Source organism: Leuciscus leuciscus (genome assembly GCF_965113295.1).
Source record: "Leuciscus leuciscus genome assembly, chromosome: 13".
Taxonomy (NCBI): domain Eukaryota; kingdom Metazoa; phylum Chordata; class Actinopteri; order Cypriniformes; family Leuciscidae; genus Leuciscus; species Leuciscus leuciscus.
Window position 1 is genome coordinate 9862640 of NC_138737.1, and position 24941 is coordinate 9887580.

The following is a 24941-nucleotide window of genomic DNA, read 5'->3' on the forward strand; positions in this document are numbered from 1 at the left end:
CACAGTGCATAAATAGAATACAATAGAACAGAATAGAAAAGAATACAGTGTCTCGTACTATTGTAATACTGTATGTCATCATGGCTTATGATGAAAACCGACAGCGTTTGTGGTGGTATACTGCGCTCTAGTGGCCATTATTTCATAATGTAGTTTGTGCATTTTATCGCAATCACAAACGTTCCTTTATGCTTGTTTCCGTCCATACTTATTTTCTTGTTACACTATAACAAATTCATTTTTTTTAGACCTCTACCTCTCGTCTCATCATGTACTGTTGTATGTTAAGGTAAGATATTCTGCTAAATGTTAAGGTAAACTAATTTGCCTTCGCCGTTTCAGAAAGTTTTGCTTTTACAATCCCACCAGTGAGCTCATAGCGACCTTTGACACACTTATAAAGAAAGAAAAAAAACTGCAGCAAACAGCGTAAGAAGAATCGTTTTAACAGAAATATCAATGCAAAGTGAAAGGTATTGCTTTGTTGCTTTGAACAATTTCTTAAAATGTATTATTAAAACACATTATTATGATATTTTATAGGACTATATTTATAATGTATACTATACACGTTTATACCTGGTGCATTTCGTCTCTAATATTTCAGCTCAACATTGACACCTGCTAATTCATATTTTGAACATGTTTGTGTACAAAACTTCAAAACACTTTAATTTCTGCAATGACAAATACCAACTTTATGATACAATGAGTCATAAATAAGCGTAGGTGTCTTCTTTTCCTCACAAGCCCAATTGATCATTTCCAAGAGATACATATAACATGCATGTCTCTTATTCCACCAGGTCTTGCCATATAAAAGGGAATAAATTCATACAACTCACTAGAGCATCCTTCTCTCAAAATCCACAGTCATGGGATACATCACTAAAGCTTCCCAGCTGCACCGTATACCACTGCACACATTCACCTGTTTCAGGAAGTGTGTGGCAACCCTTGACGCATGGGACACATCAGCCAGCAGCATCACATCGCTGTATGAGCTCCACTGTGCGCAGGAGACGCCTGCCAAGTGCCTTTCCAGTTCTAGATGGAACATTTCATCCAGCTCTCAGACATGTATATGAAGCGAATCTCAGGAACAGCCTGATCTGTCAGCAAAAGTAAATCGGATTCACGGTCATTGAAGATTTTTACCCTTACATTACTGTATTTCCCTTATCATAAAATGTATCACATAAGTGATATTCACCCCATGTAATGTTGTCTTGTTTCATCAGATACCTTGAACACAAGGAAAAAGTAATGAAGGGTGGTGGTGAAAACGCCATAGAACGGCATACGCAGAGGAATCGGAAGGTCCTGGTACGAGACAGACTCCGCATGCTGCTGGATGATGAAGATTATTTAGAACTTTCTCCTTTCGCCGGACTTGGGCTGCCCTATGGAGACATTCCAGCTGCAGGCTGTCTCACAGGTACAGGAATACAAAATATAGAAAAAAGTGTTATGGTTTATAAAATAAACAAGTAATCAATTTTACTAGGCATTGAAAAAGAAAAAGAAAAACACCGTAAAATAATTTCAGTCATGCTTCTTGATTTTTTTTATTTAAATCGAAGATTGCATGACTAAAACATTGCTATCAAAATAAATAAATATTGTTAATAAGCAATAAATAATAAAATCGGTTACACTTTATTTTAAGGTGTCATTGTTACAGTGTAATTATATATTTAAGTACTGAGTAATATTAAGCTACTACATGTACTTACTATAGGGTTAGGGTAGGATTAGGATTTGGTTTAGGCTTAGCTGCATGTAATTATGCATAATTTACTGTTATTACTATGGTAAGTACATGTAACATATGTAACAAGGACGCTGTAAAATAAAGTGTTACCATAAAATTAAATAAATATGGCCTTTTTTCTCTCTCAAATTCACCATTCAAACACAGAGGGTTGTTTACTTATTGTTCTGTATATTTGTTCGACATAATATTATTAGACTTATTAGACATTAATTCATATTAAAATATTTGTGCATAGGTATTCATCTCAAACGGCTTGCTTAGTAACAGTGTTATTTTTTTCCACAGGAATTGGTAAAATTAATGGACTTTGGTGCACGTTCAGCGCTAATGATGCCACTGTGAAAGGAGGTACAGCGTATCCCATCACAGTTAAAAAGCAGCTCAGGGCGCAAGTCGTGGCTATGCAGAATCGTTTGCCTTTCGTTTACTTGGTGGACAGTGGTGGCGCATTTCTGCCTCTTCAGGTAACTTGCATTTCTTGCCATGAAGATCTCTGAAATCTCTTAATGGTGCAATAATGGTTGTGCAATTGCTCTTTCAATAGTCAGAGATCTTTCCTGATAAAAACCATGGAGGACGCACCTTTTACAATGAAGCAGTTATGTCAGCAATGAAGATTCCTCAGGTAGTAAATAGTCATTAAAATATTTTAGAATAATCAGTATTAATGCATAATTATGATTAATGCTGAATATTTGATCTGATGCAATGTGATGTATTGACCTCTAGGTGTCAGTAGTGTGTGGGTCATGCACAGCTGGTGGTGCCTATGTCCCCACTATGTCTGAGGAGGCGGTGATTGTCCACAGGATAGGAACAATATTTTTAGGGGGTCCACCCTTGGTGAAGGCTGCAACTGGGGAGGAGGTTTCTCCAGAGGACCTGGGAGGAGCCAGGCTACACTCAGAGTATGCTGTTTTCATTGCGTGATTGCATTCTCCTACATGATGATCTCTCCAGAGCAGTGGTTCTTAATCCCTATTTCCACAACCATGTTATTGATTGATGAGTATTGATGAATATGTGGTGCTTTACAGACAGACCAATGCCACCTAGCTTTGCCACACTGATTGTCAGATTGTTAAAGCAGAATAGAGTATTCAAAGTTATGTAAACCAATTGCATACCTCCTATAATATAATATAATATTCATAAAATGAAATATAAAAGTAATTTAATCTCTCTAAGAAGAAGAACAGTATAAATAAAATATATAGAGTATTCAATAGAGTATTCAAAAATATGTAAAGAAATTGCATACATCCAATATAATATAATAATTGAACATAAAACTAATATTGTAAATGCATATTAACAATATTATAAATGCATCCTGCATATATATGCTCAGCTGATAATAATAGTATAATATTATATTATATTATATTATATTTTATTATATTATATTATAATGATCATAATATTAATACAATGAAATACAAAGTAATTGCATCCCTCTAATAATGAGAAAATTATTAATAAAAGATTATAACATATTAATTGAACATAAAACGAATATTTTAAATGCATATTAACAATATTATAAATGTACTCTGTATATATATGCTCACCTGATAATATAATAACAAATTAATTGCATCCCTCTAATAATAAGAAAATTATAAGTAAAATACTATTAATATAATATAATAATTGAACATAATACTAATATTGTAAATGCATATTAACAATATTATAAATGCATCCTGCATAGTTTTGCTTAGCTGATGAAGACTTTGCATCTATTTTTATTGTAAATTTCTTTTCTCCTTGCCTATATCTCCAGAGTGAGTGGCTGTGTGGACCATTTTGCCACAGCAGAGAATGAGGCATATGAGTGTACCAGAAACATCATCTCCACCCTAAACTATGAGCTCCCAGAGGAAGACGACACTCAGGTTGAGGAGCCCCTGTACAGCACAGACGATCTCATGGGCCTTGCACCTCGTTGCTACAATCACAGCATAGATGTCAGACTGGTAAGGACTCTTGCACATGCATAGTTTTAGACTTACACTATACATGCTGATGTTTCAAATGGTTTGTGGGTGTTCATTTACTCATTTCTTTCTTTCAACTCTGTTTAGATTGTGAGTCGCCTGTCCGATGGTAGTCGGTTTCAGGAGTTCAAGGCCCGTTACGGTACCACCCTCCTCACTGGGTTTGCCAGAATTGAAGGGTAATGGTAGTTGAATTTTTTATGAGATATTTTAAATATTGAGTAAGTGGCATGTCTTTGTCTTTCTACAAACTAAAAAATGTCATCACCATTATATCCCAGTATTAAAACACAACATTAAGTGCATAATTTGTTTCTAGGTGACTAAAACCAATCAGAGGACACTGCTTAGACAGTATCTTTGTAGAAAAGTAAATGTAAAGATAAAACGATTAACCCTGTTAACTTGAAAATTAGATTTTATGCTCCTGCAAGTCTGACCAATCAGGTCTGAGCAGGATGTGGATTAAGAAAAGGAATCTTTTTCTACTGAGATTTCAGATCATGGGGAGCCAATCTCCTCGAGCACCTTTTATCCGATCAAACAAAGAGCGTCTCTGAGAGCTGCTTTGTTGCCATGGCAATGTGAAACTCATACCAAATGAATGTGAAACCAAAAGGATAAACATACGTCAGAGATCCTCAGGGGTTACGTCATGTTTCACATTATTACTCTGTATTTTTAATTTAACACTTTACAATAAGGTTTCATTAGTTAACTACTTTAGATAACATGAACTAAGAATGAACAATACTTTTACAGCATTTATTAAACTAAATACTTACTAATACATTATTAAAATCAGAAGTTGTATTTGTAACATTAGTTAATGCACATTTTTTTTATAAACTAACATTAAGAAAGATTAATGATAACATTAAGAAAGATAATAAAGACGCTCTGAACAGCTTAACAACTCCATAGCAATGCCCTGGCAACCACCCAGAACATAATATCAGTGTCTGTCAGTTTTGCATTGGCAGACTTCAGTTACATTTTGAGAAAATGTAAAAATCTAGTTTCTTTCTTTACTATGATTAGATTTAAAGCTGGTTTTATTCTTCCCCTCAATCTTCAGACTTCAGATTGGAATTGTGGCAAATAACGGAGAGCTGACGTATGAAGCTTCCCTGAAAGGCAGTCACTTTGTTCAGCTGTGTGACCAGAGGGACATTCCTCTCATCTTCCTGCAGAACACGGCACCAGAACCTGCACACACACACTCACAAACCAAGGTGCATCAGAAGACGTTTATTCTTTACATTCTTTAAAATAGAAGTCATTTAAAAGTGCCCCTATTATCCTTTTCCAGATATTACATTTGTTGTAGTGTGTTTGTGAATGTAAAATGTCTGCAAAGTTTCTAAGATCAAAGTGTGTGATGAATGGAGTAATTGTCTCCTAAAAAAAATAACGATTCTGAACTACCTGAAACGAGTCATCAGTGATCCCAATCTTACTTCCTGCACAAACTTACGTAGGTTTGTAACAAATTTACATACATAATTCCAGCCTATGGTCTTCTTTGTCTACTTTGTCCCACCCTCAAACACTGTAGTTGTAGGAGAGGCCTGGAAGAGTTTGGTTTGTCGAAAATATGTGTTTTATGCACAAATCCACTTGCATGCACTTCCAAAGGATGAGGACTCGGGCTCGAATTGATACGGTATTGGATTGACGCCATCATTTCTGTTCGTATCACAAGTGCCGGGGAAGCGTCCAGAGCTGAAATTCAGATATGGTAATTGGCGTTTTGTTTCGGACACGTACTGCAAGTGGTAGACCAATCACAAAAGACTGGGCCATCTGACCAATCAGAGCAGAGTAGGCTCTCGGAAGCAGGGTTTAGAGAGACCAGATCCATGATCGAAGCATTTCAGACACTGAGAAATGAGGGGATGCTGCAATGTGTTTTATGAGAAAACTAAAATGGGTTTTTTTATTTTTTTATCTTGGATGCATGTAAACCTATTATAGGAAACTTCCAAAACAAAATCAGAAACCTTTAAAATAACAAAATAAGGGCACTTTAAAACATGCATATGAGATACTGAAAACTGCAGTAGTTTTGTTGACCCATTTTTGTAATGGAATGATATCTGGCCCTGCTCGCACGCCATCTTGTTTTACTTTGTTACTTGCTCTCTTTTCTCCCTCCCCCACTTTATTCCTCTAAACCTCTCTTTTCTGTTTCCCATCACCCTTAGGCAGAGCTCAACACTAACAGACTGAAGGCTCAGGGTTCCATGATGTCTGCTGTGGCTTGTGCTTCTGTTCCCAAAATTACTGTGGTTATTGGAGGATGTCATGGAGGTGACAGCTATGCTATGGTCAGTCTGTAAACCCATCATTTTGATGTATATTAACACACTGAGTAGTTTAATACATTTTCTGAACCCTTTTTTATTAGTGCGGAAGGGCTTTTGACCCTAACTTCCTTTTCCTGTGGCCCAATGCAAGAGTGTCAATTTTGGCCCCAGGCCACTCGGATGCATTTGTGCAGACTGAAGAGGAAATTACACAGATTAATGAGATGTAAGAGCCAGTGTAACAGGATGTCCATAACTGGCTGTTTTAAAGGTGTATAAAAAATAAAAGAATTATTTATGTCTATGTAAAGGTTGGAGGAAGAGAGTTCAGCATTCTTTTCCACCAGCAGACTGTGGGATGATGGTGTTATTCTACCTCAAGACACCAGAAAGGTAAAAGAAAAGAGAAACCAAATTGATTTGTTTTCTATGTGGTTTAGGTCATGCATTTTTCACTGTTGCAAATAATAGACCAAAAAGCACAGACATGAATCCTGACTTTTCACTGGATGGCCTTAATGAATAACAGCTGTTGAGGTTTTCAGTGGAGTCACTGAAGTAAATCCAAGCGCTAACAGCACTGGATACCTTAAAGAGGCAAAACTAGTGCTCTTAGTTAATACTTTTTATAATAAACCAAAATATTTCTTTAAAATAAATGCCACTTGTTTTGATATTTTGTAATCTAATGCAATGAAACAGAAGTTGAGATAGTCTTTTCTTAAACTTTGTGAAGTATATCCGAGTCAAACGGCTTCTTGAACAAGAAAAGAAATGTAGGGCGGGACTTGATTTTGTTTATCGGGAATTGATTGGATGGTTGTGGTTTGCTATTGCTGTGATGTCATGTGAGTGACAGGTTGTCCCGCCCTCACACCAGTAAACACAGGACAAGATGTCACTGCAAATGGGAGGGGAAGTCATTTATAATAAATACTGCAATATTCCATAAAACATAAGATTTTCTTCAAAATATGTATTGCACTCTTGAGTTTGAAAATAAAAGCTTTATAAAATATATCCTTCTGTTTCCTTTTAGGTTTTGAGCAAGTGTCTGAAAATAATTAAGCAACAAGAGTATCAATTGTCCAGAGAGAAGATGAGGACTCCTTTTCTCCGACTGTAACACTACCAGAAACCGCAGTGGACTTTATAAACTTGTATAAGGTCTTTTATTAAAGTTATAAACTCACACATATCTTTATTTTAATGACAGTTTGCCTTTTATCAGCAGCAGTGCCTTACTGTTGTTATTTTCTGGCTGATGTAAAATAAACAATTGTACAAATGGAATTATACTTGTGAAAAAATAAATGAAGTAGAAATTATATTTTTGAAACAAACAATCAAGTCTTATAGTTGATTCAAACAGTACACATTACCAAAAATCTGTAGCATTATAAGCATATCAGGTCATATAACTGGCCCAATTAAAATAGCAACAATAACATGAAATTATATTACATGTAAACTAAAAAATTGTCTGTTTACCAACATACAAAGTCCTGTTTATGATCCTCTAAGGTTTGTACATGCCATGGAGAGTGACAGGAATGATGACATCAACCTCAGCACGTGCTATTTCTGTCAGGTCAGCGGCGTTGAGTATGAGGAGGAACGCTGGCTTCTGGGAAACTCCTGGTTTTACTACAATACTCAGAAGAACACCTGAGAAAAGCACAAGAAAGACTTATTTATTTCAAGAGAATAAACAGATCTGAAATATATGTTTGTTTAGTAACATTAGAAATACCGTCATCTTCTTCTTCAGCATCAGGGCTTGGCACAAACAGTGCTTCGGATGGATAGGCATCTGGCTCCTGCCATATCCATGTTTCTTTGCTTTTCACATTCAACTTGCAAATCTAAAACCCCACAAAAATTCAACAAATCACACATTGAGCAAACGTTGACATGAATTTTTTTTTCTGTACCATGTCACACCCACCCGGTCTGGAATAAAGTGGTTTAGCCCGAGTCCATAAGCAAAGGTGTAATCTTTTCCACAGTATTTGCTGTAGTTGATCTGAGGAAACTCAAAAGCTGAAACGCAAAAAGAACCCAGAGAGAAAATGTTTTGAATCTACTTTATAAATTGTCACACGCATCACACACATGACCAGCGTCGGCCAATAGTGAGCCAATGTTCTAACGTACAACCCAGAAGCGCTGCGCTGTTACACAATGTGAACTCACTCTGAGGCCCAGACAGAAGAAAATTAATAGTTGAATAAAGTTTTTTTTGCGCACAAAAAGTATTCTCGTCACTTGTTAAACTTAAGGTTGAGCCACTGTAGTCACTTGGACTATTTTAAACATTGTCTTTGCTAACTTTCTGGGCCGGCAAGTTTCAATAACATAGAAGCCTATGAAGGAGTGAGCGCTCAGATTTAATCAAAAATATCTTAATTTGTGTTCCTAAGATGAACGAAAGTCTTACGGGGTTGGAACAACATGAGGGTGAGTAATTACTGACAGAATTTTCTTTTTTGGGTGAACTAACCCTTTAAGTCATAAGTCAAGTTAGTTAAAAGTGAGAATTGGATCCTAATCTAAAGTGTGACCACATTTTAACTAAGCATTGAATATCAATATAATAATCCAAATAATTCTTGTTATTTTGTTATATCAAATGTTTTACAGAATTTAAAAAAAACATGGGATTTGCGCATCTAATGATTAAAATTTAAATGGACAGCAAAGTTGACCATATTCATGGAAAATGCCAGTTAAGGGGTTACTTGTGTCATTTGGTGTTGAATTATTTACCCTGACGCGGTCCAGAGAAAAGAACCTCAGGTTCGAGCCAAACGCTTCCATCACTGCCCATGACAGCAGTGGCTGTGGTGTATGGAAGAGAAACCAAATTCTTCCCCTGCTCTTCCTGCAAAAACAACGACATAAACGAATTAAAAGACTGTTAAAATAAAGGAATGCTTTTTTGGATTGTAATGATAGAGACAAAAAGATCAAGAAACAAACTTAAGTCAATATTTCCAATTCAAGTCAATCTGAACTCAATTGCTCTCGAGGTGAAGTAGGATCATGATATCCAGGGTTATTATAGTTAACTAAAACCAAAACTAAAACCATACAGAATGTTGCTACTTGATAAGCTTATTTTATTTCAGCTAGTTTCCAGGGAAACATTTCTCATTTTCATTCAGTTTAACTTGATGTACTAAACTAAATAAAAAATAAAAATTACTAAAAACCATACACACATAAAAAAACAAAACAATAAAAATTACCCACAAAAATGACTAAAACTTTACAATTGAAAAATATAAAACATTGTTGTTACTTGAAACTAAATACATATATAAAAAGACGTAATTTATTTCATCTACTTGCCAAGGAAACATTTCTCATTTTCATTTAGTTTAACTTGATGTAATAAAATTACTACAATTAAAATGAACAGAAAATATACAAATAAAAATGAATTCAAACTATTAATACAATTCTATCAATCTCAAAGACACTGAAATAACACTGATATCTCTCACCCTGTGGATGTCCAGTGGAAGCACGTATCTCCGCACCTCTGGCTGTGGAGCTCTCATGGCTGCTTTTTTGAGTTCCTCCCAATTTTGCCTCACGTTTGCCAAATATAGATAATTATACACAAAGTCATACCTGTCAATCAGAGAAAGGGGACTACAGATGATCACCACTGTATCACATTTTCTCTCCTCTTGCCATGTTTCCTGACATTATCAAATGCATGTGCAAAGTGTTTTTGTTGTGTTTTTTATTTCTGTATTTTGTTATTTGGGCTTTTTAAGGGGTTCTCTAAATAAAAAAATAAAAAAAAGTAATCATACCCTTTCCAAGTGCAAAGGTCAACAACAATAAAGCCTTGGTCCTCATAACAGTTAATGTGATGGAAAACATTAAAGGCAGATGTTCTGAATTTGTGGTTGATGTATTCTCCAGGATTCTTGGTAGCCAGATGAAACCACGTCTGGGAATGTAACCAAATAAAATAGGATGAGGCAACATACAAAATACCTAGAGCATTTTTTCCCCCTTCCCAAACAAATAATTAACCACGATTTGATGATGATAAAATGCAAGTAAGCTCGGACTTACACCCATTCTTTCATTTGACTCAAAGCAGTCCATGTAGTTTGTCCCTCTGATGCTCCAAGAAGTCAGAAATTTCAGCAGATTGATCTTCACCGGAGTCTCAACAAACACAAAGTGGTTCTCCGTCATGCCAAAGCTGTATAATATATATCATTATATTAGTTATTAATATTATTATTTAAAAAAATATTATATTATATTATATTACCAACCTATGGACATAGGATGGTTTGAATCTCTCACTGCTTGGAAACTGAACCAAAACCTTTGACTTTTCAATTGGATCGGATTTATCTGATTAAACAAATAATAAAAAAGTCAAACACCTTCTCAAAAAGCATTAATAAGACCCTTTTATGCCAACAATCCATTACACCAACCTTCTTGTGGTGGAGGGATCTTGACAATGTTGTAGGCCAGCGACATGTTCTTCCCAAAGCAGTTTCCAATGTTATATATAGTACCGTCTGGTTCAGTATGTGGATGTGCAGTCACACCGTTGACTGAGAGATAGTTGCAGAGGTCCACCTATGGGCAAGTAGAGATGGGTACAGTATTTATGCTTTTGTTAATGGGCTGAAAACTAGGCGACAGAACAAAAGCCGGTAACACTTTGTTTTGGTGGTCCCTTTTAGACATTCTGTTGACTATAAGTAATGTTGCACCTCCATGTCAACTAACTCTCATTAGAGTATTAGTAGACTGTCTTCTTAATATCAGCTAATATTTTATTGTCGTGGTCCTCCAACAGACATTCTAATCAGAGTTAGTTGACATGTAGGTGCAACGTTACTAGTATAAAAGGATCATCGTTTTAAAATGTAACCCAAAATCCCAAATCCCAAAATCCTACCTTTTTTATCGTTTCGAGGGTATCAGGATCAACTTTGGTTATGTAGTTGGTTTCCGTGCAGGCATAGAAGTCCTCACCGATGGGGTAGATGTTGACAAGGCAGTTGTCTGTCACCTCAATCCCTTGAAAGTAAGTGAAAAACCTACACCAAAAGTGGATGCACAATTGAGAGTAAATATTTGTATGGCATTATTATTCTATTCCCAATTCAAATTAAAGATAAAATACTTTCCAGACCTGGAAAATATGTTTTTGCATGGATCTGGATACGCAGTGGTGCCAAACTCTGTGATCACCACCCTTTTCTCCGTCATGGCTCTGACATAAGCATCACTTCTGATAAACCTGAAGTTCAAGATGCCAGTTAATATGCGTTTTAAGTAAAATCTCAGTTCTTTATTGTATAAACCACTTTTCACAAAACAAATCAGTCCAGGCATTTAAACTCAGTTATGAGTTTAAATGCCTACAACTACTCAGTTATTAGTTTAAATGCCTACAACTACTACTACTACTACTACTACTACTACTACTACTACTACTACTACTTGATGGTACACTTTGCTCATTCTACTAACTATAACTTGCAACTTATTTGCAATTACATGTCAACCAACTCTTGTTAAAGTATTAGAAGACTGTTAGGTTAGGGTTAGTAGAATAAGTTGACATGTAGACCTAGTTGCAAAGTTACTTATAGTAAGTAGAATGTCTGTTGGGGGACCAACAAAATAAAGTGTTATTAAGCAGACAATCAACTAATACTCAAATGACTGGTAGACAGTTGACATGTAGTTGGAAAGATACTTATAGTTAGGAGAAAGTGCTACAAAGTGCTACCATTATTGCAAAACATTTAGGTAGTCATAAACTCAGTTTGGGATGCAGTTTATTTATATATTTGGGCACAATAAACAGAGGGTTTTACCTGCGGTGATAGGTGACATGTCCATCCTTCAGGTCAAACTTGTGTATGAGAGCCTGGCCATCAAAAAGGTGGTATAAAGGTTCATCTCCAATCTCAAAGAGCCCAGGGCCCATGCGGAGCAGACTGCCAGTAAGCCATGCAGGGATTTTGCCTGCAGAGAGTGAGAGAAGGTTCACTTTAAAGTGATAGTTCGCTCAAAAATGAAAATTCTGTCATTACTCACCCTCATGTCTTTCCAAACCAGTGAGACTTTCGTTCATCTTCAGAACACAAATGAAGATATTTTTTATGAAATCTGAGAGCTTTCTCTCCCTCCATTGACAGCTACGCAACTACTATTTTTGACCATTTCATAAAGAGATCATAAAAATAATCCATATGAATCGAGTGGTTTAGTCCAAATTTTCTGAAGAGACTCAATCGCTTTATATGATGAACAGATTTAATTTAGGCTTTTATTCACATATAAACATTGATCAGTGAACACAAACAGAAACACAACCGAACCTGCTTGACACACAATATCAAACGTGCTACGTCAAGAAACATGCTTGAGCTTTTGTTTACCCCAACTGATGTGTGAGTTGATTAATGTTTATATGTGAATATAGAAGCCCAATGGAATAAAGGGCAAGGTACTGAGGGAATGTGCATCTCAGCTGAAGGGTGTGTTGACAATTTTTTCAGCTGTCTCTTGACTTTAATGTTGTACCACAGGTCTGGAAGGAAAGCACCATCATCCTGTTACCAAAAAAGGCTCATGCTAAGGTGCTTGAGGACTATAGACCAGTGGCTTTAACATCAGTGCTCTGCAAGTGTATGGAGAGAGTGGTTTGTCAGCAACTCTCACAGGCAATGACTGGTAAACTTGACCCTTTGCAATTTGCTTATGAAACAGGGCGTGGAATTGAAGATGCCACCCTCACTCTGCTGGACAGGGCTGTAAAGCATTTGGACTTGGCAAATTCATATGTTAGGATTTTATTTATGGACTTTTCTTCTGCCTTTTTATACTGTAAATATAAACACACTTCTGATGCGTCTGGAGGAGCTACAGGCGCATCAAACCTTGATTTTATGGATTAATGGGACCGCCCACAACATGTGATGGTAAATGGCAAAAAGTCAGAGAATGTGGTTTTAAAATCTGGTCTCCCACAGGGATAACCATGAGATAACCTGTAATAATTATAATTTGATGCTTATAAAATATGCAGATGACATGGCACTGGTGGGATGTGTGAAGGATACCCAATCACTTGACATTTATTTTGATTTTGTTCATTCTCTCACAGCCTGGATGGAGGAGAGTTCTTTGCAGCTTAATATTGACAAAACCAAAGAAATGTGTTGTGGAGCTAATAATGCACGTACACTTTTTAAGGGGGAGGGGGTGTATCTTAAATTGTGTGGTTGTCTCTTGTATTGTATTGTTTGTTGAGCCCTTGTCTAAAGACAATTTTCTACCCCTGTGGGGATAGACAATAAAGCTTTTTTGAATAATTTTGAATTTGAAAAGAAAGTCTTATGGGTTTGGAACAACATGAGAGTGTGTAATTAATGACAGAATTTTCATTTTTGGGTGAACTCTCCCTTTAACCAAGCAAATTCTTCACCCCAAAATGACTATACAGTAAAACCAGGCAATGGCTACCAGGCATTTACATAAGCCACAGCTGAAACAGCATTTTTCCCTTCAATGAAAGCATAAGGTAAATAAGAAGTAAAAATTATCAAAACTTGAACATGCTTGATTAATAATATTATAAGCATACAAACCTGAGACATGAGCAGGAATGGGCTCAGCTAACTCTTCACACGACTCAAAGATTTTTTTATAGCCACTGGCTGGGTGTTCAAGACTATAAAATGAAAACAGATGTCATCATTTTTAGCATTATGAGCTAGAAGGAGGGGACAAAAATAAATCAAAACAACTAAACTTTGTAACTTATACAAAGATACTAATTTTTCTTGAGGCATTCTTATAAGTTATATTAATTATTATACATAAAGCCACAAAGCTTAAAGGAAACAACTGAATGAGAAACATCAATTTTAAAAAGATTAAAATACCACATTTTGCAAACATTTATAATACATTTATACATTCGCGCAATCTGAGCAGTTTGACTGAGGGAAAAATTCCATTACTCACCGGCTGTCCATGTTGAACCGACTTTGAAGCGAGACGATGCCTGTGTGTGTAAAACAGAACTGCTCCGTTCCCATGAACAGCCACGGAGTCTTAGAACTCCTCCTCTGAAGGCTCGAAAACAAAAATCCCTTTGTGTCCGGACCAAGAACATTTTCACTAATGTTTACCTTCCTGAAAGAGGCTCAAATACCTGTGGTGAACTGGGTTAGTTCGCAGAGATCTTTCTTGTGAACATCTTTGAGGTTGATGTTTTTTTTATATTAGAAATGAAAGTAATGAAGCATTGTTATTTCAGAAAAATAAATAAGATAAATTAATACTTTATTTTAAGATGACTTTACATGTTACTATGTACTTATTATAGTAATAACAGTAACTAACCCTAAACCAAACCCTATAGTAAGTACATGTAGTTCATTAATATTAGAACTTATTTGAGTAAGTACATGCAACTACATCACCTTAAAATAAAGTGTTGCCTAAATAACTATACAATCTACTATACAAGAAGTTTCCAATTGTCTGTAGTCTAACAAAAGACATAGGAATGTGGCATGTGAAGAGGCATTTCATTCATCGCATTTTCTTTGTTTACTTCCCTGGATGGTTTCTGGGGTCAGGGCACCATGTCACTCATAAAAGGAGACTGGATGTGAATACAGATGAAGGTCCACAATGCAGCACTCTCGTCTTAACAAATCAGAAACTAAAATAACATGCATAAATGTTTATATCTTTCAAATACTGGCAATTATTCGATAATAATAAAAACCAAACAAACATCAAATATCACAAAAAGACAATAATGCTTAGTTTAAAAGTTTATTGCATAGATCAGGAACAGCATTACAAAAAGTATTTAGGATGATAGAATACAGTAATAACATAAAACGCAATTGATTTGGCTCACTTATGCCCATTAACTCAATACAGTAAAACTAGGCATGACAATATATCTCTATACAAATTTAGGCTTTCATTCTTAGTACACAAGCAACTGAAACTGAGTACAGTGATTTGTGTAAGATGATTCATTCACACCAATACAAGACAAAAATAAGCAAATATGAGTACATTACAGACTAGAAATAAAATAAAAGAAATAACACGTTAGCCAATTTTGAGATGAAAAACAGTGCAAATTAGCCCATACAAGCTTAATAGCCAGGAACTCCCGCATCACACAGAAAACTGCTGTTAGTCTTTAGAAGTCTGAGTAAACATTTTCCGTGCAACCTGAATATTGAAAACACCTGAAGACACACAAAAGGTGATAATAGAAAAACAAGAGACTAAAACTGAAACATAAACAATGTTACAAGACAAATTGTTAAAAAAGAAAATCTTCATTTTGTTTAAAGGAGACTCCATGTAAACAGTATGCCAAGCTGTTTATTTGCTGTGGGTTCTCTGAGTTTTGTACTTACTACTAATGACTGAAAGCTCCCAATAACTTACAACAAATCACACACCTTAAATAAATAACATTAAAACTGACATCTGTATTAAAACTAGGGGGAAAAGACCATTAAAAGTCACTTCACGGGAGAGAAATACCACAAGAAACTTAAAAACAAACCTTCATTGAAGTTACAGTTCAGATTATACAGATGTGATCCAATGTTATGGCAAAAGATCAGCTAAAGGTCTTTAAACTCAGTCTCCCAAAATATCATTCATTCATGAGGTTTTTAAGAGGTATTCAGTTTCGAATACTGAAGGTTTTTGATTTCTTGATGCTTAACAGCATTGGCGGTTTTATCTTTGGTTTATCTGCAAAAAGCTGAGCTTCACTCTCTGTTGTGGGAAAACGCCTCAGGTAGATGTCAGGATATTCCTTCTGAAACTGAGAACAACAAAAAGTTTATTTACCTTTAGGCCATAATAAAATTAACATACAGTGACTATGATTAACATACAAAGGTGCAGAAAGCAATTTCTGAAAAACCAAGCACCACAACACTTGTAGCCAATCAGCAGTAGGGGGCGTGTCCCCTCACGATGGGGGAGGAAAACACATACTTCCCTACTATATAGTAGGCGAAAACAGTATGTGACAAAAGAAAAAGTATGTCTGAATTCACAGTACTCAAAAGAGTAGGAAAAAAGTACCCGGATGCCCTACTTCTTTCGCTGAGATCCTGAAGTGCGCATACAATGCTCACTTTACTATCCCATGAGGCCACGGGAGTGGATTTGACAACATGGCAAATGTAGTACGTCCGGATTACAGTCATACATACTACACACACTCATACAATATAGGACATACTTTTTTTTAACAATCGTGAAGTAATTACTTATTCAAAATAAGTACCTTCTCAAGAGAGGATGCAGCCTTTCTAGCATTATTTTGCATAATCTTGCATTGCATGTTTGTAAATTTTGGGGGCAGAGCAATGAAGGGATAGCCTGGTAATACCAGACTCTGCTACTTCACTTTGCTTCGTATACAGAGTCTGGAAGGGCATAATAGAGAAGTGTTTTCTCTCGCGCGGGGGGGCGCTTGTCTGAAGTTTAAAATCATTGGTTACCCGTAAGCCAATCACATAACGTTTGGTTATGGCGTGTGTTATGCGCATGCTCAGCCGCATCTAACTTCCACTGTAAACGCATGTATGATGCAAAAACTAAATCATCGAGCGAAATACCGGAGTGAACATGGCTGTGAATGACTTTTGGAGATTATGTGAAGTAAATCTACGCATCCACGGTACAATCAGCGTCTACGTCACGGCTCTCAGCCCGCCCTCTGTTCGTTGATTGGCCCGGCTGTTTTCAGGCCGGTGGAAAACTGAAAGATAGGCTGCTATCTCAGACTGACTACAGGAGCGAAATGAAATTAGCGGAAGTAGGAAGTCTGACGTAGTCAGGCTAATGAAGGGAGGGGGGTGTGTGTGTTTGTTTGGGTTGTTTTCAAATATATACCGTGTTTCTCAGAAATTGCTTACTGCACTAAATTTCAGAAGTTCAGTAAATAAATACCAGTTTTAGCTTCTTTTTCTTCTCTTTTACAGACATGGTCTTGTCCTTTATAATATTTTCCAGGAGGTCAGCAAGAGCAGCTTGGGACACAGACAGTTTCTGCTCTTCAAACTCCTGAGTGCTGATCTGCTTGCAGAATGAGTAGGTCGGCATGGCAACACCAGGGCCTACGCATGTGGTCTGAGATCAGGAGCGCATGCAAATGAATGTGAGGGGAATAACCACAAATTAACTAAATTAATGAATAAACAGAGGCATCTCTTACCAAGAATAATCTGGTTTAAATACAATTTAACATTCTGTGTTTAATTCCTCCAATACAGTGGCCCTAAAGACATCTATTGTAAGTCCATTACAATACAAACAAAACTTCTTTGATTATATCAAAATTTTAATCATCATTAAGAAGCACAACTGTTTTTAACACTGATAATAGAAAGAAGTGTTTCTTGAGCAGCAAATCAACATATTAGAATGATTTCTGAAGGATCATGTGACACTGAAGCCTGGAGTAATGATGCTGAAAAATCAGCTTTGCCATCAGACTGTGACATCATCATAAACCGTGAGTAATTTCCATGTGGTTTGTCAGTCACATTTATTTATATAGCGCTTTTTACAATACAGATTGTTTCAAAACAGCTTTACAGAGATAACAGGAAAATAATGCAACAAAGTTTGTTTCCAGAAGAAAATAGCATCACAGTCCAGCTTAAAGGTATAGCGGAGGATGTTTTACTTCCTGGTGGGTAGCCTATACTATTGGTTCTCCTAATTGTCAATCATTCTGGTGAATCAATCAAACTTTTCAAAAAGTGGAGAGGGCGGGTCTTATCTAAAATTTGGAAAGATCCTCCGCTATACCTTTAAGTAAGTTCAGTGATGTTTAATTTTTGTCAGGACTCACCAGTGATTTGAGATAGTTGATGTGATCTTCCACAGCATTGCGCAGGTATGCAGGCACCTGCAGGACTTCCTGATGGTGATCCATGAGAAACGATAACAGCCTTGTAGCCAAGAGCTCGTCCAGGTCACCCACGTCCTCACAACTTAAGACACACCTAGAGAACGTCTGCACCAACTGCACACACACAAACGACATAAGAATGAGCACAAAAGAACCACGTATTTGCTTTAATGTGAATGAGATTATGATGATAAAAAGGTTTTTTGGACTCTTCCTGACCAGAGTCCGTGTTCCAATGATGTCATGCAGCCGCGGCATGTCCACGTTCTGGCTCATGCGCGAGATCATTCGCAAGAGTAGCTGTAGTTTGCGGCGACTGGCAGGCGGCAGGAGTAATGTGCAGAGCTGCAGGGCCTCGATGGCCACTCGCTCCAATGAAGGCTGCAGTAAACCTGGAACGTGATGTGACCCATATGTAACCGAAATAAACCACAGCACAGAACTTACCAGCCTATAACTTAAATACAAACAAAATGAACATCATGCACATCAGCTTAAACATCATGTAATCAAATCAAGTCATTTACTTGGAATTTCTAAGGAATTATATTACGTTGACTAGTGATGTGTGTGTATTATATACATACATACATGCATACATACACACACATATTATATATATATATATATATATATATATATATATATATATATATATATATATATATATATATGAATGCATTATTTTAAAACATAATATATTTTAGTTAAACATGTTAACTAAAACATCCCACTGATTCCATTAAATGGGTCATTAAAACTCATAAAATGTTTACATTTCGCTATTTTAAAGCAGTAAGTACTTAACACAAATTGAAATTAAATGTTATCAATTAAATAATCTACTTACATAGAGGTAGGATCTGTAGGAGGCTAGGAGCTGTTACCCATATGTTTTACGTTTATATATAAAATATACATTACACCTGTCTACCGTGACGTTTTATCCAAAAATTAGAAAAAAAAAAAGTATACTGTAACAAAAGTATGCATTAGTAGCCAAAGTGTGCTATAGAATTAGTTAGCATTAAAGTGATAGTTCACCCCAAAATAAAAACAAGGAGGAGATACTTAGTGAGAAAATAAAAAGAGTAGCTTTGTTCTCCTCTCAAGTATCTCCTTTGAATTCCACGCCAAAAAGAAAGTCATACTTGTATGGAATGACATGAGGATGAGTAATCGCAACAAAATTTAAATTTTTTGGGTGAACTGTCCCTTTAAGAATTGGTTAGTCTGGCAGGCACAACAAACACATGCTCAATCACAAACAGAGAAGCTCAAGAGTGCTTTGCACATGCTCTTACTTTGCTCAGGGTGGCGTTTTAACAGGGCCGAAGGGGGCCGAGCGGGAGCAGGTTTGCTCAGGTCCAGAGAGCTCTGACAGCGCCTGCTAATGCTCGGACCTGCCCTAACATCCATGCAACTTCCATGCAAACTGTGCAAACCAGGACCTCTAAGGCCAATGGTGGATGTGAAATCTGGTCTCATGGTAATTTCAGCCACTGGAGCGTGGATGCTAAAGCTGCTAGCAGACATTTCTCTATTCTCCTCTATGTCAAGCAAGTTACCGATGCTTCTGGGCCGGGCCCTGGCGGGCCTCTGGTTGGTTCGACGAAGATGTGATTGTGAAGGGAGTTGGGAGCTTGTGTCGTTGCTGAAAGTTTGAACACAAGGGTTTTTGGACACTGAAGAATCTTGAAGCTCAAATTTGAGGTTTGGGTCTACTGGAGAATCAGTTTGAGAGGATGAATTGTCGCTGCTGCAGGACTGTAGGCTTTCAGATGATCTGAAAAGTCTGTTCTTTGAACATTTATCAATGATTCCCTCCAGAGAGCAACTTCTGGACCGAAGCCTGGCATATGGGACTTCTGCTTTCTGAGCCTGAGGAATTTCTAGATAGCTACCGTCCAGCCCGCCTCCATCGCTGGCCCTTCTACCCCTAAAAACGGGCTGCTGCGCTCTATGGGTTTCTAACTTAGTCTCTGCTTTTGAACTGAAAACTTCCTTCATGGGCGAATCTGCTTCATCAAAGGCCTCCTTTCTTATTAAGCTCAGCAGGAGGCATTCAGTCGATTTAAACAAGTTGGCTGCATTCACAGTGGTTTTGGCTGGATGTGGACAGTTGTGTTCCTCCTGGCTTTTACGCTTTCCACTTTGAGTTTTAGGTGTCGTGATGTAGCCACACATAACTAGCAAAGGACCAGACAACAGAACATAAACAACAAACAGGCAGGCAAAGACTTTTAAGAACGAGGTGAGACATTTAAAACAGAGCAGACAGGGTTAGTTTTCAACATCGTCTGACACCACAAAAGCAGTGCAGTCAGTAGAAATGGCTTTGTGTGACTCTACAATTTGTTTCATCAATATTTTATAAAATAAGACCCACAGCCAAAAGGTTTAAGTAATCCTTTAGGAGGCATTTCCCAGAAAAGATGACGTGTGAGTATTAAAACAACCCAGGCCTGATTCTCAAATGACATATTGACCCATACTTAAGTAAACTGTAAACAGGTTACACTACCGTTTAAAAGTTTAGGGTTGGTAAGATTTTTTTTCATGTTTGAAAGAATTTCGGATTTTCAGATCAAAAATACAGAATTATGAAATATTATTACAATTAAAAATAACTGCTTTCTTTTCCAATATACTGTATTTTAAAATGCCATTTATTACCGTGATGACAAAGCTGAATTTTCTGCATCATTGCTCCAGTCTTCAGTCACATCTTTCTAATATGACGATTTGGTCCTCAAGGAACATTTATTAAATTATCAATGTAAAAAACAGTTAATAGTTTTGTGGAAACCATGATGCATTTAATTCAGAATTCTTTGAGAAAAAAAAAAAAAAAAAAAAAAAAAAAAAACCAGCAGCAGCATTTAGCTTTTGATCAATTTAATGCATTAATAAAATAATTATCTTTCAAAAAAATGATCTAACTGACCCTAAATTTTTGAAAAGTAGCGTACATGTAATTTAATAATCAAAGCAAACATATTTTCTGTTGTAATGACTAATGAGACTCGAAGACAAAATATATGTGTCTTCTTTTGTGGGGAAAACAACCAAACGTGTGCTTCATACATACCTAGGATGTTGACAAAGAGTTCATAGAACTGAAAAGTAAGCAGTGGCTGAGAAAGACTATAGAAGTAGCCAGAGACTGTTTTAAACACATCCCGCTCAAATCCTGGGTAAGATGACTGGTTTGAGTCATACTTTGGCCCTTGATGGATTGGATGAAAAAAAAAGCATTATTATAAAATCAATTAAACCATTAAAATACCCATGTATATATATATATATATATATATATATATATATGTACCGGTATATACTTAAATGTAAATACTTATTTAAATTGTCTCATTTCATTTCACATGTAACAGAACTTACAGTTTGCAAGACATTTCATGGCAGACAAAACCCAGTGCGGTAAATCTTCTACGGAGGGGGGACAAAATAAGAGAAACTAATCAGAATGTGAAAATATGATGTTTGCCACCATTTTTAGACTGAAATTACACATATCAACTAAGCCTACCTGTCTTATCTTCCAACGAAACGACTCCATGTTTATTGACTTTGGTCATATTATCTATAATGAACTGAGGATTGACTTGCGCTGGATCCAAAACATCTTCAAGAGACCCTGATCCCACCAACTTCTGCAAACTGAGCATTCAAAAGATTATCAAATTAATGTAGAACATCATATTGATTATGTTTTGGGGTCATCTGTGTCATACACCCTCAAATAAAACAGTTAGACATATGTAACAGAATTTTCTAAGGGGAAAAATACAGAAAAAAAGACAATATATAGCTTCAGCCTTCACAATTTTACACTACTGTTAATAATTTTGAATTTAGATAGGCTAAATCTTATATAAATCACTTCAAAAACAAGAAAGCAGTGCACTTACAAAAAAGTACTGTGTCCGTGGTGCTACCATTTTTAATGTTTAAAAGAAATGCTCAACAAGGCTGCACTTATTTGATAGAAAATACAGTAAAAACAATAATATTTATTTGTATTATTATCTATACTGAAAACAGTCGTTTCTGCTTAATAGTTTTGTGGAAACCGTGATGCATTTTATTCAGAATTCTTTGATGAATAGAAAAAGTTAAACAGAGCAAAATTTCTTTGATACAGAAATGTTACACTGTCATTGTTGATCAATTTAATATGTAAGCTTCATTCTGCCACTGACAAAAAAAAAAAATAGGTAATTGTGAAAAAAGAAGGTAATTGTGACTTTTTATCTCACAATTCAGACTTTTTTCTAGCAATTGCAAGATTACATCTCGCAATTCTGACTTTTTTTTTGTTAGCACTGCGAAATATAAACTCACATTTTCCCCCCCTCATAATTTGACATTTTTACTCGCAATTGCGAGTTTATATCTCACAATTCTGTACATCTCAAACTCACAATTGCAAGAAAAAATTAGAGTTTATATCTCGCAATTCTGACTTTGGGGGGGTGAATCAGAATTGCGAGATTCACAATTAAGTCGCAATTATCATTTACATTTTTTTATTCTGTGGCAAAAACAAGCTTCCATAATTTGATGCATGAATAAAAGTATTATATCTCTCTCTCTTTAAAAAAAAAAAAAAAAAGTTTCTACTGACCCCAAATTTTAGAACGGCAGTCTATATGTAATTTCTGAACATGCACCAAAGAATTATTTTAAATATATTTATGTGCCATGTAAATGCCATTGCAATCATTTAACACCAAGCAATATATCAAAGTATTATCGTTAGTGACCTCACTTCTTTGTAAGCGACTGCAAACAGGAAGTACTTCTGGTGCAAAGCTGCAAACTTCAACGCATGCAAACTACATGGGACAGATGGTGTGGGGGGAGGTCGGCTTACTGTGTAAGTGTCACATTCTTCCAGATCACTTGAATGTCCTCCTCTGTGAGCTCCCTGCAGCGTTCGGTATCACCCGAGGATGATTCCATTTGAGATTCTTGAGTTTCTGGATCCACATTTTCCTGTGTGAAACAGCAAGTGGATATCACACATCTGAAATTAAATTTCTCATTGACAACACATATGGAGCAACAATACGTACCAATATTTCTTTGTCAAATTTCTTAGACCCTCTGAATTTGAAGAAACTATCCCTGTCCATCACAGAAAAGCTCTTTCTCCTTAAAACAGGGGCATGGTTAGGAATAGGCTTCAGTGGAGATGTAGATGGAAACCTGAAACACATTTCAAACCAGAAAACATTATGTTTCTCTCTATATTTTCAATTCAAATTCTTTAAAAGTCAAACTTTATTAAAAAGATCCACTTTATCATACCTGTAAAGCTGGCTGTTGTCCTCCAGGTCTTCCATGCCCCATCTACTCTTCACATCCTCAATTACATGGTTCTTCAAAAACTTTTTCAGCAGTTGGACTGTCTGCTGTCGGGTGACCTCAGGTCCAAAATTGCTGTTGTTCTTCAAGAGTTCATGTAACCAGTCCACAGCTGCTGATGCAGTGAAGCAGCTCGAGTAAACTCTCAAGTGCTGCCTGTGCTTCTTCAAAGGCATCCCTGCCCGGAAAAGCTTGGTCACTTCATTCCACTGGGAAATAAACAGATAAGTTAATAATGTCACATGAAGAGCTTGCAATCAGTTTATTCAAAACCAAATGTCTAACAGACAGTCCAAGACAAACAAACAACAACAACAACAACAACTGAGCTTTACGGAAGACAATTATTCTCTAAGTTTATAACTGTCACTTTTTTTTTATTCAAAATGCATAAACAATTGGTATTAAATATACATAAATAGGAAAAATAAATGAAGGCATGTTAAATAGTCTTAATGCTAACTTCATATACCAAACAAATCTGCTCGTTTTTTAAGATGAAGAAACACCCAATAATAAACAAAGTACTTTTAGAGCTAACAAGATGTCTATGTTTATTCCTTGTTCTTATTTATCATTTTTAGGCACCTGTGCACCACGACAAAGTCCTTGTACAAGTTGTACTTGGCAATAAAAGCTGATTCTGATAACATCACAACTGTCACCATATTTGACCAAATAAGGCAGAAGAGACTCACCAGTTTAGTGGCCCTGTATGGACCTGGGGTGACGATGTGAGAACTCATTGAAAAGAACACGATGTATCCACAGCCTATGCAGCCGTTTTCATTATTCCTACATATACGGGCGAGTTTACTTTTGATTTATTGAAGGCGCTCGTAGGCTAGATTTAATAAGATGAATATATCGACAGGCAAAGTCGCTCACTGACTTGTCGCTGTTGACTTGATAATCCTCGCAGCTCGCACACGTTTGAAATTACGACGCGAACGTTTCGACGATCATGATTGGATGGTATGTTTGGTCACATGATTGATATGGCGACAGCCATTGGTTGTTTTTTGATGACGGATTTGGCTGTCAAAATATTGGTTTGAATTATGATGATTTTTTTTGTATCTTTCTAAAGGACTTTAACCAATACTTGCTATCTCTTGAACACTCAACAAGCCCTTTGGCTATAAATACACGTCTACAATGTGCCATGTTTAAGCTAATGAAATCCCCGTAACCTCTTGTATTGTCATTTTGTTAATGATATATGTATTTTTTTGCAAGTACTTGTACTTATTCTGTTATCACTTTCAACAGCCTTTGCCTATTGGTGTACTCGTACTGAAATTTACAATAACTTTTACTCAAAATAAACGATAAAAAAAGTTAATTCACAACACTAACGTTATATATTTTTAATAACCACTGCATGCTCTACAGGAATATACAACACAACATATGGAAAACAAATACAAATACAGAGAAGTTAACAGCGATAAAATATCAATGGTAAATAATGGTGAAATAAA

At 36.3% G+C, this 24941-nt stretch overlaps 3 protein-coding genes across 6 annotated transcripts; 1 reads left to right on the forward strand and 2 right to left on the reverse strand.

Moving 5' to 3' along the window:
* The first annotated feature begins 170 nt into the window (after positions 1-170).
* LOC309512614 (biotin-dependent 3-methylcrotonyl-coenzyme A carboxylase beta1 subunit) lies at positions 171-7740 on the forward strand. Of its 3 annotated transcripts, XM_082188291.1 has the most exons (14): positions 171-289; positions 807-1124; positions 1242-1438; positions 2063-2241; positions 2322-2402; positions 2507-2685; positions 3564-3756; positions 3865-3956; positions 4856-5012; positions 5985-6107; positions 6188-6312; positions 6398-6479; positions 7126-7253; positions 7611-7740. In XM_082188291.1, exons 1-13 carry the CDS (start codon positions 270-272, stop codon positions 7210-7212), a joined length of 1833 nt encoding a protein of 610 aa, XP_082044417.1. In that variant the 5' UTR covers positions 171-269; the 3' UTR covers positions 7213-7253; positions 7611-7740. The 3 variants fall into 3 exon arrangements, with proteins under 3 accessions (XP_082044417.1, XP_082044416.1, XP_082044418.1); XM_082188290.1 differs by lacking the exon at positions 7611-7740 and having other exon boundaries at positions 7126-7375; XM_082188292.1 differs by lacking the exons at positions 171-289; positions 7611-7740 and adding an exon at positions 338-473 and having other exon boundaries at positions 7126-7375.
* LOC309512618 (retinal Mueller cells isomerohydrolase) lies at positions 7397-14208 on the reverse strand. Its single transcript, XM_082188300.1, has 14 exons — positions 14118-14208; positions 13739-13821; positions 11960-12110; positions 11269-11376; positions 11032-11173; positions 10559-10706; positions 10391-10472; positions 10182-10314; positions 9914-10053; positions 9596-9725; positions 8856-8970; positions 8035-8129; positions 7840-7951; positions 7397-7754 (listed from the first exon to the last, which is right to left on the reverse strand). The coding sequence occupies exons 1-14, from the start codon at positions 14189-14191 to the stop codon at positions 7606-7608; spliced, it is 1662 nt and encodes a 553-aa protein (XP_082044426.1). The 5' UTR covers positions 14192-14208; the 3' UTR covers positions 7397-7605.
* A 717-nt stretch (positions 14209-14925) lies between these two features.
* On the reverse strand, positions 14926-24659 carry depdc1a (DEP domain containing 1a). 2 transcript variants are annotated; one of them, XM_082188270.1, is made up of 12 exons: positions 24156-24659; positions 23401-23666; positions 23166-23298; positions 22964-23085; positions 21617-21747; positions 21469-21516; positions 21161-21298; positions 19374-20258; positions 18289-18461; positions 18010-18183; positions 17103-17282; positions 14926-15963 (listed from the first exon to the last, which is right to left on the reverse strand). In XM_082188270.1, the coding sequence occupies exons 1-12, from the start codon at positions 24201-24203 to the stop codon at positions 15820-15822; spliced, it is 2442 nt and encodes an 813-aa protein (XP_082044396.1). In that variant the 5' UTR covers positions 24204-24659; the 3' UTR covers positions 14926-15819. The 2 variants fall into 2 exon arrangements, with proteins under 2 accessions (XP_082044396.1, XP_082044397.1); XM_082188271.1 differs by lacking the exon at positions 19374-20258 and having other exon boundaries at positions 24156-24510.
* Positions 24660-24941: the final 282 nt, after the last annotated feature.